This window comes from Larus michahellis, chromosome 8, assembly GCF_964199755.1.
Source record: "Larus michahellis chromosome 8, bLarMic1.1, whole genome shotgun sequence".
NCBI lineage: Eukaryota > Metazoa > Chordata > Aves > Charadriiformes > Laridae > Larus > Larus michahellis.
This window is the reverse complement of record NC_133903.1, coordinates 46,120,746-46,134,648: the sequence shown is the minus strand read 5'-3', so window position 1 is coordinate 46,134,648 and position 13,903 is coordinate 46,120,746. Positions and strand designations below refer to the sequence as shown.

The following is a 13,903-nucleotide window of genomic DNA, read 5'->3' as shown; positions in this document are numbered from 1 at the left end:
GGGCAGTGGGGTGGTTAAGAAGGGAGAATGTGCAGGGAGAGGCTTTATGAGGCTGCACGGGTAGAGATGGAGACCCACCATCACACTATAAATCTTTGTAAGTCTCTCTCATTGTGACCCTTGTGCTCAAGTGAACAGGTGTTTTTCCACAAATTGAGATTACCCAAAAGTAACGAAAGCAAATCAGAAAGGCACAGTACTTACTTTAAAACAGCACCTCGGAGCGCCTCCCTCTCTTTGGCTTCACCTGGCTCTTCCCCAGTGCAAGGGATAACGTCTGCCTCCGTGTACCTGAGCACAAGGGGTTAAGGAACGTACAGCCTTGCTGCAGACAGTGGAAAGACTTTTGAGATGGTTGGGACACTAGCTGGGATACACAACAAATTCAATCCAACTAGGAACACCTCAAAAGAAGAGGGGCTGGTATCCAGGAAGGCGCTTGCTTTTAAATCCTGGATTAAAGTTTTGTTTTAGGTGTAAAGAAACAGAAAAGTCTTTTGACAGCAACATGACCCACAGCCTCTTAGACGGGGAAAACAAATTCCTCCACCTAGCCTAACTTGCACAATTCCACTATTTCTGTTTGAGGAATAGAGATCTTTTATCAGCTAAGGGTTGGGGCTTCACTCTTAAAGGCTGGTACAGATTTCAGTAAAATCTAATTCTATAGCTATGCCTAATACCCTTGCAGGAATTCCTCCTTGGTGGCTGTACAGCTGCCGCAGGGCAGAAGTCTGCCCACATCTCTCCCAGAGCTGTGTCTGAAGAGCCTGGTCACCAGATGAAGTTCCCCAAAAATGCCCATAATGATAGTTATGTCTGTGAACTGTCCACAGGAAGGAAAAAAATCCAGTCTCTCAGAGTGGCAAGTGAATAGTGCTTGAAATGTTTACTGCACAAACCCCCTGAAAACGGAGGGGTGTCTAGTGGAAAATAAACTCAATTCCTACCCACAAAGCAGGAAAAGCTATCCACATGGAAGAAACCTGGATGGAGACAACAGATTGCTTATGAAACAGAAGACAGGGACACTTTGATCTCCTGCAATGTCTCCTACAGACTTCACCAATCATGTCTGAAGTAGTGCTGCATCAACAGAAGGATCTCAAAGGCAGCAACTGGGAATCCCTCCTAGTTCAAATAACATAGAAACTGGGGAAGGTGGTGCCATTTCCAGTACGGATGGACACAGGTTATCCACCGCTACTCAGGGCAGTGCTGTATGAAAGCTAGCTGAAGATGCAACTCCAGGTTCCCTCTCATTAAGAGCCTTTCAAAAACGATACTGTGGTTTCCCGTATTCAAGTGTGTCGTCCCCATCTACATCCAGGTCGGCGTCGCTGTCTGGATTCTCCTTGCCACTGCACATGATGAACCCAGAACCTGGAAGAAAATAAAACATGTGGATGAATATTTGAATGGGAGATGAAGCAAAGGAGCTCTCCTAAGGATGGCTGGGACAGTCTGCAGACTGTCCTTCACTCTTAACAGCCTCACAAAAGGTACCATCTCTAAAGACTGTACAAGTCTGAAGACTGAACAGAAAACACAGAAATAGATGCTGGATTTTATATGCTAAAACGCCTCTCAACACTGAAAACAAAACATTCTTGAACTTTTGCTCTCCACGTGAGTTATTTGAAAGTTGAAGGCACTGGGAGTGTCTCTCAAAGGCAGAAGAAAACTGAAGCAAAATAGAGAAGACTTATTTTTCATGGAAGTGGCCAACACAAAAACTACACTACTAGCAGGTAAGAGAAGGCCACAGGGACATTCTGAATTAGTCCTTACTTCAGGTAAAGAGGGCAGGCAGAGGCTAAAATGCAATTAGAAAGATCTTTTTTTTTTTTAAATGCATTTAGTCATGGCTTAGATTTTTACCATATAAACTGTTTAAGAAAAGCAAACCTCTTTCCAGGAAAAGATCAGACTCCACAGTCATTAACAGCCCCTTACAAGCATTTCTTGTATGAGCAAATTGCAGTGCAAGCCAACAAGTGTCTTGCACCTCCACCAAGGGTGGATCAGGCATGAGCACGGTCCCAGTTCCAGCAGGAAGCGAGACAAAACAGTTACACCCAGGACTGAACTGATTAACAAGTGCCACTTTCTAACAATACATACATTTATTTTGGTTCTCAAGTATTTTCACGACTGTGTTATTGCTGACTGCAACCAGGCTTCTTTTAATTGAATCTGCACCTACAAAGATGAACCTTCACATAGTATTTGCTACCTAAGGTTTATTAATGGAAACTAAAGACAACATAAATTTACTCTTTATGTGATCTAACGCTGGGCACGCTCTCTCCCATGAGACCGGAAAGGATGGTGCAAGATTCTCGTTTGCGTTCAATTCTGCAGCAGATCTGAGCTGTTTGGAGACATAAACTCCATAGACAGAAAATGGCTCGCCCCTCACCGTCCTGCCAGCAGACCTGGACACCCGGCTCACGGACACAGGGTACCTGCTAGAGCCTGAAGGACCTGGCACATCCAGGTGGCTGGTGACCGAAGTCTGTGGCTAGACCAGAGAGCACGCCCCACTGGCAAACACTGAAAGAGGAAGGTAGAGGTAGCCTTGGCTTTGCACAAATGCCTCCAAAGTGCCACATTTCTGCACTGTGAACAAGTGCAGAAGACAGGCTGAACCTGATGTAAAGCACTGAATGTAAGGCGCACGTCTGAAGAATGAGGACATTCCCAAGCGTTAGGGTAGCCCATTCAGTGCTACAGATGTCCGAATCTGTTCATCCCACTGGGCTCTCACCAGCACACTTAGAAAAGCTTGTGCCATCGGCAGCAAACTTGCCTTTTCCCAGCCCAGAAGAGTGAACTATATTTCTAACAGTTTGCATGTGTGCACAGAGCAGGGCAAGGCGATGGTCTCATTTCCAAGGACACCATGCAGACACAGCTCTTTACTGTCACTCTCTAGGAATGGACGCTCTCGCTGATTCATTAAGTTCCCAATAAAATTTGTTTATATGGATTTGATATTTCTCTTCCCTGAATATAAAGAAGGTCCTTAACGACTGATAACCGTAGCATGACAATGATTTTAAGACTAACCTTTCCCTAGAAGCATAAACTACCTTTTACTTCAAAGTAATTGCCAGCCTTAATTTTCAGCAGAGGTAACAAAACTAGCATAGACAATGCAGCATCCACCGCCTGCGCCAGGTACCGCAGGAGATATCTCCGTGCTTGTAGGACATCTCTGCGGTGTCACTGGGGCAGCCCTCTGCCAGCAGACCCCGTATAAAGTGTTTCACGTACCGGCTGCACGCTGCCAGCCAACACATGTCATGAGCTGCCTCCTTTTGCTGCAATGGCTCCATCTAGTAAATCCTGAATCCTTCAGTTCATCACAACGTTTGGGGGAAGATTTAGGGGAGTAAGAGAGACCTGTCAAAGAAGCTGGAGAGTCTTTCAAAGCTGCCTTAGAAGTCACAGTGGGCGATGGAGTGGTAATTTACAGGCATGGCATTTAACCTGCCGTAACACCATCCCCTGCACCTGGCATTACTTTAGCCCATCACTTCTCAAAGGCCATAAACTTTGGACACACAGGTCTTCATTTTTCTTGTAGCTGTGGGAAACACAAATCATGCAAAGCTGGAGCTGTGACTTGGCCAGTCCCGGAGGTGATCTGAACATTAGCCAGACAATGAATACTTGGAGCCAGTGCCTTGGGGGAGGGTAGGAAAAGGTGTCCAAAAGACTGGAGGTATGCGGGACCACTCCCCATGTCCCTCTCTCTGCAAGGATGCCAAGCACACAGCAAACATGCACCTTTCCATCAATTTTGTTTCCAAGTGACTCAAGCCAACTAGTGGTTTATGGTTAGAGCTTAAGAAAAGAAGACCTGCTTACTGTGATACGATTTACAAATATTAAGGCACCGTGACTTCAGAATCCTGGTGTCCTTGCTCTCAAAATCTTTGTACTTAAGAAAATCCCTTTTAAGTCTGTAAGGAAAATGCTCCACATACCTTTTGCTGGATTCTGGCTCTATAATAAGAACCGCTACACTGCCAACAGAGTACTATCCCCCTACACAGGGAGGGTACAGAGGAAGGATTTGGAAAGTACGTGTTGTGGTGACAGATACACACTGGGACGATCTGACACAGCACTGCAGTCAGAGAGGAGGGCAGAGCAGGAAAGTTCATAGGTTAAGATGAGGGGCAGGAAAAGGGCAAATTTTCTTTTCTGATTAAACAAGGACTCCCAGGCCAGGGCCTGAAAGAAGCTACAATAAGGTGATCCAGCTCTCAGATTTTCACCAAATATGGAATTTGTTTTTTTTTTTTTTTCAACGTGACCAAGTTCAATCCATTTCAACACAGTAAAAAAATTGATTCAGAAACCGTATGTTAAACAAAGTAACCTCCGTGTACCCAGAAAGACTCTGAATATAAGCTGTGCTCTAAGTTTTAGGATTTCAGAGTCTGCTTTAAAAAAAAAAAAGGAAAAACAAAATCCACAAAATATGGTTCCGATGTGAATCAAAAGGTCCACAAATCCCAGTACTGCCACTGCATGCAAGAGAACACCAAAAAACGGGATGCAAAGCTCGGTCCAGTATCACCTGCGGAGCAAAAGGCCTGCCACCGGCATCCTAACGCCCTTTCATCTGCAGCAGGGATGGATTTTGAGGCCAGTTCCGGCGGGCTGGGGTTTGGTGCCACAATTTCGACGTGACCCTCCTTGTCTAACTTCCTGGGGTTGCTTCCATGCACAAAGCCAGTGAAAACACCCACACAGCTGTTCAAATATTTGACGTCTGAACTGCTTGACATTATTCATTCATCTCAGGCTCATTCAAACCAGATTTCTGGACAAGTGCTGTTATAAATGGATTAAGAGGACCACTAAATGCAAGGAAGGGCCGATAGGATCACACCTGCTTCTCACTAACTCAGCCCAAGTGTAAAGAGGGCTCACAACTTCCAGCTCCTGCCAGCAGCGTATGCTGCCATCCAGGAGCAAGGAAAATGTGAAATGGAGCACAGAGGGCGTCGAGCAGAATAAAATGGCCTTTGCAATGGCATTGTTTCGGACCTGCTAGAGGAGAACGTGAGCTTCCAGAAGAGCCCCGTACCGCTACACTGGGATGATTTGCAATTCAATGGCATGCAGTGGGATTGGGGAAGGGTTCCTCCAGCATGGCTTGGCTTCTGAAGGTCGGGCAGTAATTCATGGCCATCAGCAGCGCTGCCTACAGTGAACCTCTAAAGCCAGTGCTGGTATCCAGAGGTCAATGATCGGGACCAGAACTTTATCCCAACGTGTTAATAAAGTGAAATCCGACAACTCAACGTTAAGTTGTGAGTTTGACCTAGGAATTCACAAGAGACACGATCTGTTATACATGGAAGCAGCTGCGACTCTTACATGGCGAGCCGCCTGAGGAACATAATACCACCTGTGAAAGCCACAAATGCGGCTTTCAGATGAAAAAAGACCAAACCAAAATGTAGACTCTTCTATACCTTTCTCTTGTTGGAGAATTTTTTTTGCTCTTGCCATGTGCTTGGTAGGAGGCAACCTCTTGTCATACGCTGCCAGCCCCGATACAATTAGCCTCCCGATGCTAAAGCAGCACAATCCTCTGACAGTCTTAATCCCAGCTGCCTCCTTAAGGTCCAGACAAACAGGAGTGAGCAGGCAGGTCAGCCGCGGGGGCCATTAAGTAGAGAAAAAACAAAGTTACAGCTCTGTCTCCAATCCCCATTGCTCTTGTAGCCAGGTGCTCTGACAAGCAATTCCAGCACTGGTATTGAGTGGCACCTCTATAAACCCTGTGACAGTTTGGGAGACAAACTCCCCCATCAATCAGAATGTACCTATCAAGATCACTTACCCACAGCGCCCGCCACCCTCCAGCACTGTGTACACAGCTTTGCTCGGGCTGGCCTCGGAGCAGCCCGCCTGAACAGCAATTCAAGGCAGTTTCTGAAAAATCTAGGTACTTTACACACAAGCGTCAGCGTTTCTGAAACAGGTAAGAGCTCCGAAAAGCAGAACAGATTTGCGTGCCTCTGCGCTGCTGCCCGGCTGCGGGTACTGGCAGGCTACAGGAATCAGCTGAGCTTGAAGGAGACTGGAAAACACTTCCCACTTTCTTCCATGTGCAGACTAATAATGGGGGGACATAAATCTCATCAGAAATCCTTTTGTTCCCCTTTCCTTAAGTTTTCCAAGCACTTTGCTTTCTCCTAAGCCATCCCCTATGCCTCAGCATCCTCTCTGACCTCTACGTTGCTTCTCAAACCTCCCTTCCTTTGTGCAATCCCCCGGTGACCAGTCATCCCAACATCTCCCAAGTGAACGGTGGCTCAAGCTAAGATCGAGAGTCATTAACGTGACAGATAAGCAGATTCACAGAACAGATAAAAGGGCCTCACATTCAAGTCCCTCCTTTTCTCCACGGCATTCAGTGGCAGATGGTCAAAGTGACAGCATATGCTGCTTCAGGTGCTGGCAGCGCTGCTGACTCCTGCGCAGGCACGAGCTCACGCAGAGACGGGCAGCCTTGGGAGGAGAAAGGTAAGACAACCAGACCAGCGCGGACCCAAACGACCACAGCCAAATTTCATCAGCACAGCTAGGAAAACACAGACCTGCTATGCCCCACTTCTGCTCCTCAGCTCCTACCTAGACAGACAAGTCAGTTTTGGGGGCCAGCTCTTCTGTATATATTTAATTATCACTCCAAATAAGACCGAGGAACAAAACTAAGATGTTAGTACTATTATTTGCAGCACCATTATGAATGCAGCTACTAGACACTGCTCATGCAGAAGATCAAACTCATCTGTATAACTACTGTTTCTCCTGTTTGGCCCTCAAGGAAGGTGGAGGTATATCAAATCTGTATCAGAAGTATTCTAGAAATCCAGAATTTTGTGTAAGTTCTGTAAACGGGTCTAAATCAAATCCATCTCAGGGGTGTGCAGCTCTACTGGAGCATGTTTTGGCTGGGAAGAGGCATTCATTCTGCTCTCAGGTAATTTACACATGTTCAGGAAAGAAGAAAAAAAGCCTCCCGTAAATCTCCAGAACTGCAGCCTTTACTAATTACACTCCTTGCAGTAACCCCCCTCTGCACAACCTCCCTTTCCAGCACGTTCACTCTATTTTCTTAACGAAATGTCACTCGTTGGCTTCTTGGAGAGTAAAAACAATGAAGGCAATAAAAGTAGTTTATGCAGACACACGGCCAGGCCTCACACACACTTCCCGAGAATGGCTCTAAACTGGGTTTATTTCATCAGCTGCTGAAGTATCCCAAACTAGTGCTAAGAGGACAAGGTGGCACGGATGCTGTTTTATTTTAAAAGGCATTTGGGCAGAAAGAGAAAGCCATTAGAGATTCTTGAAAACAGGAGGAAGGCAGACATGAGGCCATCCTGAACAGCGGTCTTTCTGCAGATCTCTTAACACTTCCCCAGCCGTATTTTTGGACAGTGGAATTGTTCCCCCTTTCTCCTAGCACAAACGGGGATACAATAGTTCCTCTGGTGACTTTCTCAGCCTGTTGCAGGAAAAATGACATTCAGAGGCCGTGAAAAGCTGCTTGCAGGATGAGGGTTTCATTTCTCTGGAGCCACATCCATTTCAAGCAAAACAGTGATTTACCTGGAAAGCTGACACCCAACTGTGTTGTTACAGCGTACACCTGAAACAGCAGATGCATCCATCTGATACCGACTATTACCTCCCACAGAGGCACAAATGGGCTGCCAGAAACCTGACTGCTTACCAGCGTCTCGGACGCTTACAGTGATCTTTGCTAACAGATCAGGGGAACAGCTGCCTTTAAAGAAAGGGCCATATAATTTTATGACCATTAACATCATTTCACAGCAGCATGCTGAACAAAGGGCAGGCGAGCTCTGCTCTACAGGATAAGAGCCAGCTGCTGCAAGGCTCAGGGAAGAGGCTTCCCAAGAAGATTCTTGGGCATTTCAGAGATTTCTTTTACGCCTCTCTGTAACCCATCAGGTGCAGATCACGGCTGTGGAGGTGAAAACCCACTCGGCCCAAAGGTCTGATCTGGTGTGGCCATTCATGTGTGGCTGCCTCCTAGAGCCTCACGCCGGTGTGATGCACCAAGGTGAGAACAGTCTCATGTCTATCTCAAAGGCTGCTCTCCAAAACCCAGAGCCGAAGTACAAAAGCAGCAGCGGCAGCCACGGTCTTTGCAGCTATGGCTTGTTTTCCACAGTCAAGGAAAGGTGGATCTGAAAGCTTTTTGTTCCCCTGGGGAGAGGGTGGAAACAAACAAAAAAAAGGAAGAGGGAGAATTAAAGTAATCTTGAATCACTAAGCAGATTCACATCACTGGATCAATAAACACCACTGACAGGGATCACAGGAATGTCGCAACTTTGCCAATAATAAAGCAGCACAGCAGAGCTTGGAGGATGACTTTTCTAAGGCAGCCGAGCATGAAGCAGCAAGGCTGGTGAACAGCTGAAAGTGACACCCGGGCTTACAGCGGGGCCGCTGCCAGTGGCGGGGCTCGATGCAGTTTGCTTTAAATAATGATGAGCATGGAGATTGCATTCGTGGGAGAAAGGCAGCCAAGGACTGGAAAAACCAAGGGCTAAATTTCATGGGCCAAACCTGTATGTTCTTCCCCCCAAACTAATTCTTTTCTAGGCTGGAAAGAAGAAAGAAAAATCAGTGCTAATTTAATCAATTGATCAGGCTATTGATTGCAAAACTGGAGCTGCTAGTTAGCCATGTGCTGTAATGCCCTCAACTCTGAAACCACAAAACACACCATTGATTTCTTCACTCCCAGCTCCAAAACAAGAAATAAAGCCGGGTTTTCAGCAGGAAAGCAACTTCCTCGTCCAGGGAGAAGATGCAAGCAAAGGAGAAGAGAGGCCAGGAAACAGGGACAGCCGCATCTTGCGAGGTTCAAACTGAAATTAGTTACAGATGCAGTCACGGTGTCTTGTGTAAACTCTATCGATTGGGTGGCTGACAGTCTTGGGAGCCTCCATACTAGGACAATCAATCCGGCTGCGGTGTCACCTGCCACTTTGCTGAACAGTTGACAATGCAATTATCCAGTGTGGAGGCAGGGAGTTGGCGTGTGTCAAACGCAGTTAGCCACTTTCCGGGCACTACTCGATAATGCGTTTCACCGCCGAGTGCAAGAGACGACATGCGGAGACAGGAGCTGTTTAGAGCCATTGAGACCCGTGCTCCCTTTTCCTTTAGAAAAAAAAAAAAATAATCTCACTGCCCCTGACTTAACAACTGTATTCTAAAATGCTATTAAAATCACGTCAATCAGCTATTGGGTTCTTAAGGCTGAAGTTTGACCTGAGTGTCCAAGAAGCAGGTTGTAGTTCTAGCAAAACTGCAGACACTTGGAAGAAAAAAAAAAATAAAAAAAATTATCAAATGACTGTCTTAAAGCCTGGGACTTTCAAAACCAGAGCAGACAGACCACTAGAAAAATGGATTGCAGAGAGCAGCTAAGCAAGTGCAGCAGATGGGACTGGAAGATCTTATGCTGCATGTCTGAGATCTAGGAAAATTGAAGTTTAAAGGGATGCTGTCAACTTGAAACCCAGTCAATTTCAAAAAATTGAGTAGTTTCAGGTGCTCTACCTGCTCCCTTACTCCCCCTGCCAATTTTCAGTGTTACAACTGCATTCTCTGTTTTCTTTTTAATTAATTTTTTTCCTCCTTCCCCTGTTGCTGGGTGACAGACATCCCTTTTCCTCCTCCAAGTACGATACATAATACCGTCAAACAGAGAGAATTCCCCTTCTTCCCACAGAAGATCTTTTCCTGGTTAGAGCAGCTGTTGGCATTACGTAAATCGAACAGCAAGGTTTATCTGATTGTGCTCCTTTCAGCTAATGTGTTCTGGCAGTTTGAGCATAAAAACTAGGTTCTTACATTTTTGCATGTGTTCAAGTAAACAAAAACATACTATCAACAATCAGGACTTTTAACAGGTATAAGCACCATCTTATTTTTTTCCAGTTAAAGCGATTTTTACTTTGCTGAGTCCCATTGATTACTTTGTGTTCCAAAAATGAAGAAGATGCTGTTCCTTGAAGCATTATATGAACTTTAAACGCACATGAAGGGTCATGATGGCTTTCATACGTAAGGTAGGAATTCTGATTTTTTTTCTTTTTAAGTCACATACTATTCGCATCTGTTTTTGCTGCTAACTAAAAGTCAGCTCCTGATATTAATATACAACACAATAACCAAGAGACATTTATTAGCCACAGAATCCCTTAAATTCTGTATGTGGACACAAACTATGGAGAAGTAGTCAGGTACAGCCCACCTGACTATTGTATATAACACTATGTACACAGATCTGTTAGCATTTTTAGCTCAAGTATTACCTTACGGACAAGTACTTGCTCTCAAAGGAGAGAGGTGCAAACATTAAGGAGCAGCTGGGATACTCCATCAGACCAGTACAAAGTACCGTCCTCCAGCAGCAGAGGGATTACCAGGATTACCACCATTTTACACAAGGGCCGAGGTAAGTCATACAAGTGCTCTGGGACTCAGGAGCCCTCTAAAGGGGGGATAAGGCACAGAATAAGCACTTGAGAAACATGAAATTTATGTGTCTCGCCCACGTGGAAGCTTGCAGCAGGTAGAAGTGACCTGCAGAAGGTAGCAAACCAAACGCAGGAAGGCTAAAATAGCAAGACTGAGAGGCTGGGAAGGATGCTCAGAGGTACAAATGCATTCACCTTAGAGACTAAGCAACAAGGGACGTCGACACTGGAAACGTGACAGAGAAAGGCACTGAACTGAGCTCTTGCTAAATGGGAAGAAGATTAAGAATTTCATTATGGCAAAGATTCCCTATACTCTTCCCACAGACTGCTCTTGCATGCAAGCTCAAGTTTGCTTTAGCCTGCCAGGGTAAAATTCTGAGTCGTCTACACAGAAATGGGGACGACTGTTCTAGTTACTAGACCATTCTTACAAAAGGCCTAAATATGCCAGCGGTATCTTCTATTTCCCACACAGTCTCTTAGGAGAAGTCACACTTTCACTGTTCAGCTCAAATTCTTTTGCTGAATTTCAGTAGGTCAGTTTTTACCCTCTTACTAGTACTACCTTAAATGCAGTCTCGACTTCCTGGCATGGAAAAATGGAGCCTCCTTGCCTCCTGAAGCTTTCCTGCATGCCTCGTTATATTTTCTCTAAAAAAGAGGGCACAAGCTGGCTACTAGCTGAGATTCTAGAGCAAGACTTTTAAGTTACATCACCAGCTTTGCTACTATCTTTATAACATTAGAAAAGATGTTTCTCCATACTTCAGTTTCCACATATGTGTCAAACACAGATTCTGCAGAGTTTTGTTGTAGAGTTTGATGTTTGTGAAATTGCACTGAGAAGCGCAACCGAGTTTTCCCTCCTCTATTTGGAGCTTTCTGCCAGGCAGTCACCGGACACAAGCAAAGTCCTCGTGCCCACAAACACCTGCTGCTGGCTGAGGCAGGAGAATTGAAAAGCAACTACTTCGATTTTGAGGACAGGACCTCCCACTTGAGAGCGTGCTTCTAACACTGCATGCATTTAGAAGGAGAACAATTTGGAAGACCATACAGCTATTGCCCCAGTGCTCTTTCTTGGACAACGAACCCATGCTGGACAAAGGCTGGCCTGCAACGTTTGCTGCTCAAACTGAAGCACATTTTGATTCTGCAGAGATAGAAAGCTGACAGCGGGACTGCAGCCATCAGCTGGAAACTTTTGGACATTTTAATATAGTTCCACTTTACAGGCAGCTGCCCTAATTGTACATGACGTGAGAACCAATGCAAATGGACACCCAAGGGTAACTGTAGTTTGTTACAGCTTATAAGGCTTTACCAAGCCCCTCTACACATACACTAAGTCGTGCTGTTCTTTTCCCTTGATAAGACATTAACGAACAGACACAAGCCCTTTGCTAGCCTGGGAGGAGGGCAGCATGGAGAAATGAAGAGAAACTTCAGAGTTAAGTAATCCCTGTTTGTTTCTCCTTCTTCAAAAGCATCGCAATCTATCAGACAGATCCTTGTCATGTTGATCTTTCTTAGAAAGTATCCTTCCCTGAAAACGCCCCGCTTACCATCTTAGCATTTTCAAAGTCTTTCTCTCGTCTGTGTTATTTTTTGATGCAACTGATCTGCTGAAGGAAAAGAAACCCAGAAGGGCAGTGGTGACGAGCCTGCTACTGTGCCCGGAGGAAGGCTTTTTGGTGGGAGAGCCGGAGGGGAGAAGAGGAGGATGGGGCGGGTGGAGAGAACTTAGCTAGAATTCTTCAATTCTTTCATATCTGAAGAGGACGGCAATCTCTGTTCTATCAGACTGCGTGGTTCGTGCTTTAAATGGTACTTGCTGCTAGCTTGCTTTCCCTGTCTCCGTCTCTCTCCCTTTGAAGCAGACTGGACAGCTTCCTCAAGCTGGCGTTATCACTCCCTCTAACCACTCTTGGCAGGCAATCTAATTCCCCCTGAAAAGGTCACCGCCATTTTAACTGCCTTTCAATCACATTAAGCACGCTGCCGCTCGTGCTCAGAGCACTGTGCCTGCAGCTCTCCTGACTGAGGTGCGATCGATAAACTGACATCCCGTCCCCCCCACCCCCCACCCCAATCTCCCCAACCGCCCCATCCGACACTTGCCACCTTCCCCTCTCCTGGACGAGCCGCCTTCGCGGAACGGCCGGGGAGACACCAAGTGACAAAAACCCTCTCCTCAAATCCGAAGCAGCAGAAGGGAGCCGGCTAACCTGGCATTTACTAATCTTTGTCCCATCTGCTACGAAACAGAAGGGTGCGAGCAGCACCCCCCCGCCTTCCCTAGACCTACAGAGGCAGCGACTTCACAGGACGGTTTGCTCAGGCACCGGTCCAGGCACCTTTGAAGCTGCGTTACAAAGAACAAGCCTCCCTCAAGCTTCCCTCAATGCAATCATTACCGTTATCTCTCCCCCCGTGCTGCCTTTTTTTTTTTTTTGCAGTTACGAGTTATGTGTTCCACCCATCGATCCCTGTGTAAGACACTGTTTTAAGTCCTCTTGCCTTTTGACTGTGCTAAGCCGTTTAAGAGATGACAGCGGCTTCTATCAGTGCGAAGCTGATGCGATTCTTTTCAGATAAAGCACTTTTTTTTTTCCCCCACTCCTCCCCCCCCCTTCCCTTTCCCTTCTTTCAAGTAAGAGACATACACACAAAAAGAGACACTGAATCTTTCAAAGAAAAAAAAAAAACACCCTTTTGAACTTCCCTCAGGAATTCTTTAAAGGGATAACCTTACAGTGTAAACAGTGAGGGTAACGTGCATCCATTCTGGAGAGGGAACAGAAGGATTGCTACAAATATGTTGAGCGTTAAAAAAAAAAAAAAAAAGACCATCAGAGAGAGAGAGACACTTGATGCTTTCACTTGCAAAGCATTGTTGGCTTCCTAAACACAGAAAGTCATTAGACAAAGATGGCATGAAATAATCCCCTGTAACAAAGAGCCTCAGAGAGGGATGATCCAGAGACGTGGGGATAGATGGTTACTGAATGTTCAGGTATTTCAAGAGAAATTTGAGTCTTGTGACACTATTCTGAGATAGGGAAATATTTATTACATCTGTATAGCTTTTCATTTTGAAGCACAAGCCTGATTTACACAGCGCTTGCTATTTCATGTTGGTAACCTTCTGCACCCATCCCAAATCGAAGCAAGGACCCTCCTGCTACAAACCCTTACTTCAAGCAGGACCTCTACTGAAACAAAGTGATTTCAAATCCTACGTAATTGCCAATCATCTTCATTTACACCCTGATTTCCTCCAGTTTTGGATAAGCAAATTAAGTGATAGCAAATGAAGCTTTAAGAAGCCAGGAGGA

At 45.7% G+C, this 13,903-nt stretch overlaps 1 protein-coding gene across 8 annotated transcripts in view; it reads right to left on the bottom strand.

Annotated features, from left to right (window-relative positions):
- Positions 1-13,903, bottom strand: part of RNF220 (ring finger protein 220) — a 232,497-nt gene that overhangs the window by 29,802 nt on the left and 188,792 nt on the right. For all 8 annotated transcript variants that reach the window (XM_074597164.1, XM_074597168.1, XM_074597165.1 and 5 more), the window contains 2 exons: positions 1,287-1,383; positions 205-291 (listed from right to left, as the gene is read on the bottom strand). In XM_074597164.1, coding sequence (XP_074453265.1) covers positions 205-291; positions 1,287-1,383 — 184 coding nt within the window. The remainder of the gene's footprint in view (positions 1-204; positions 292-1,286; positions 1,384-13,903) is intronic.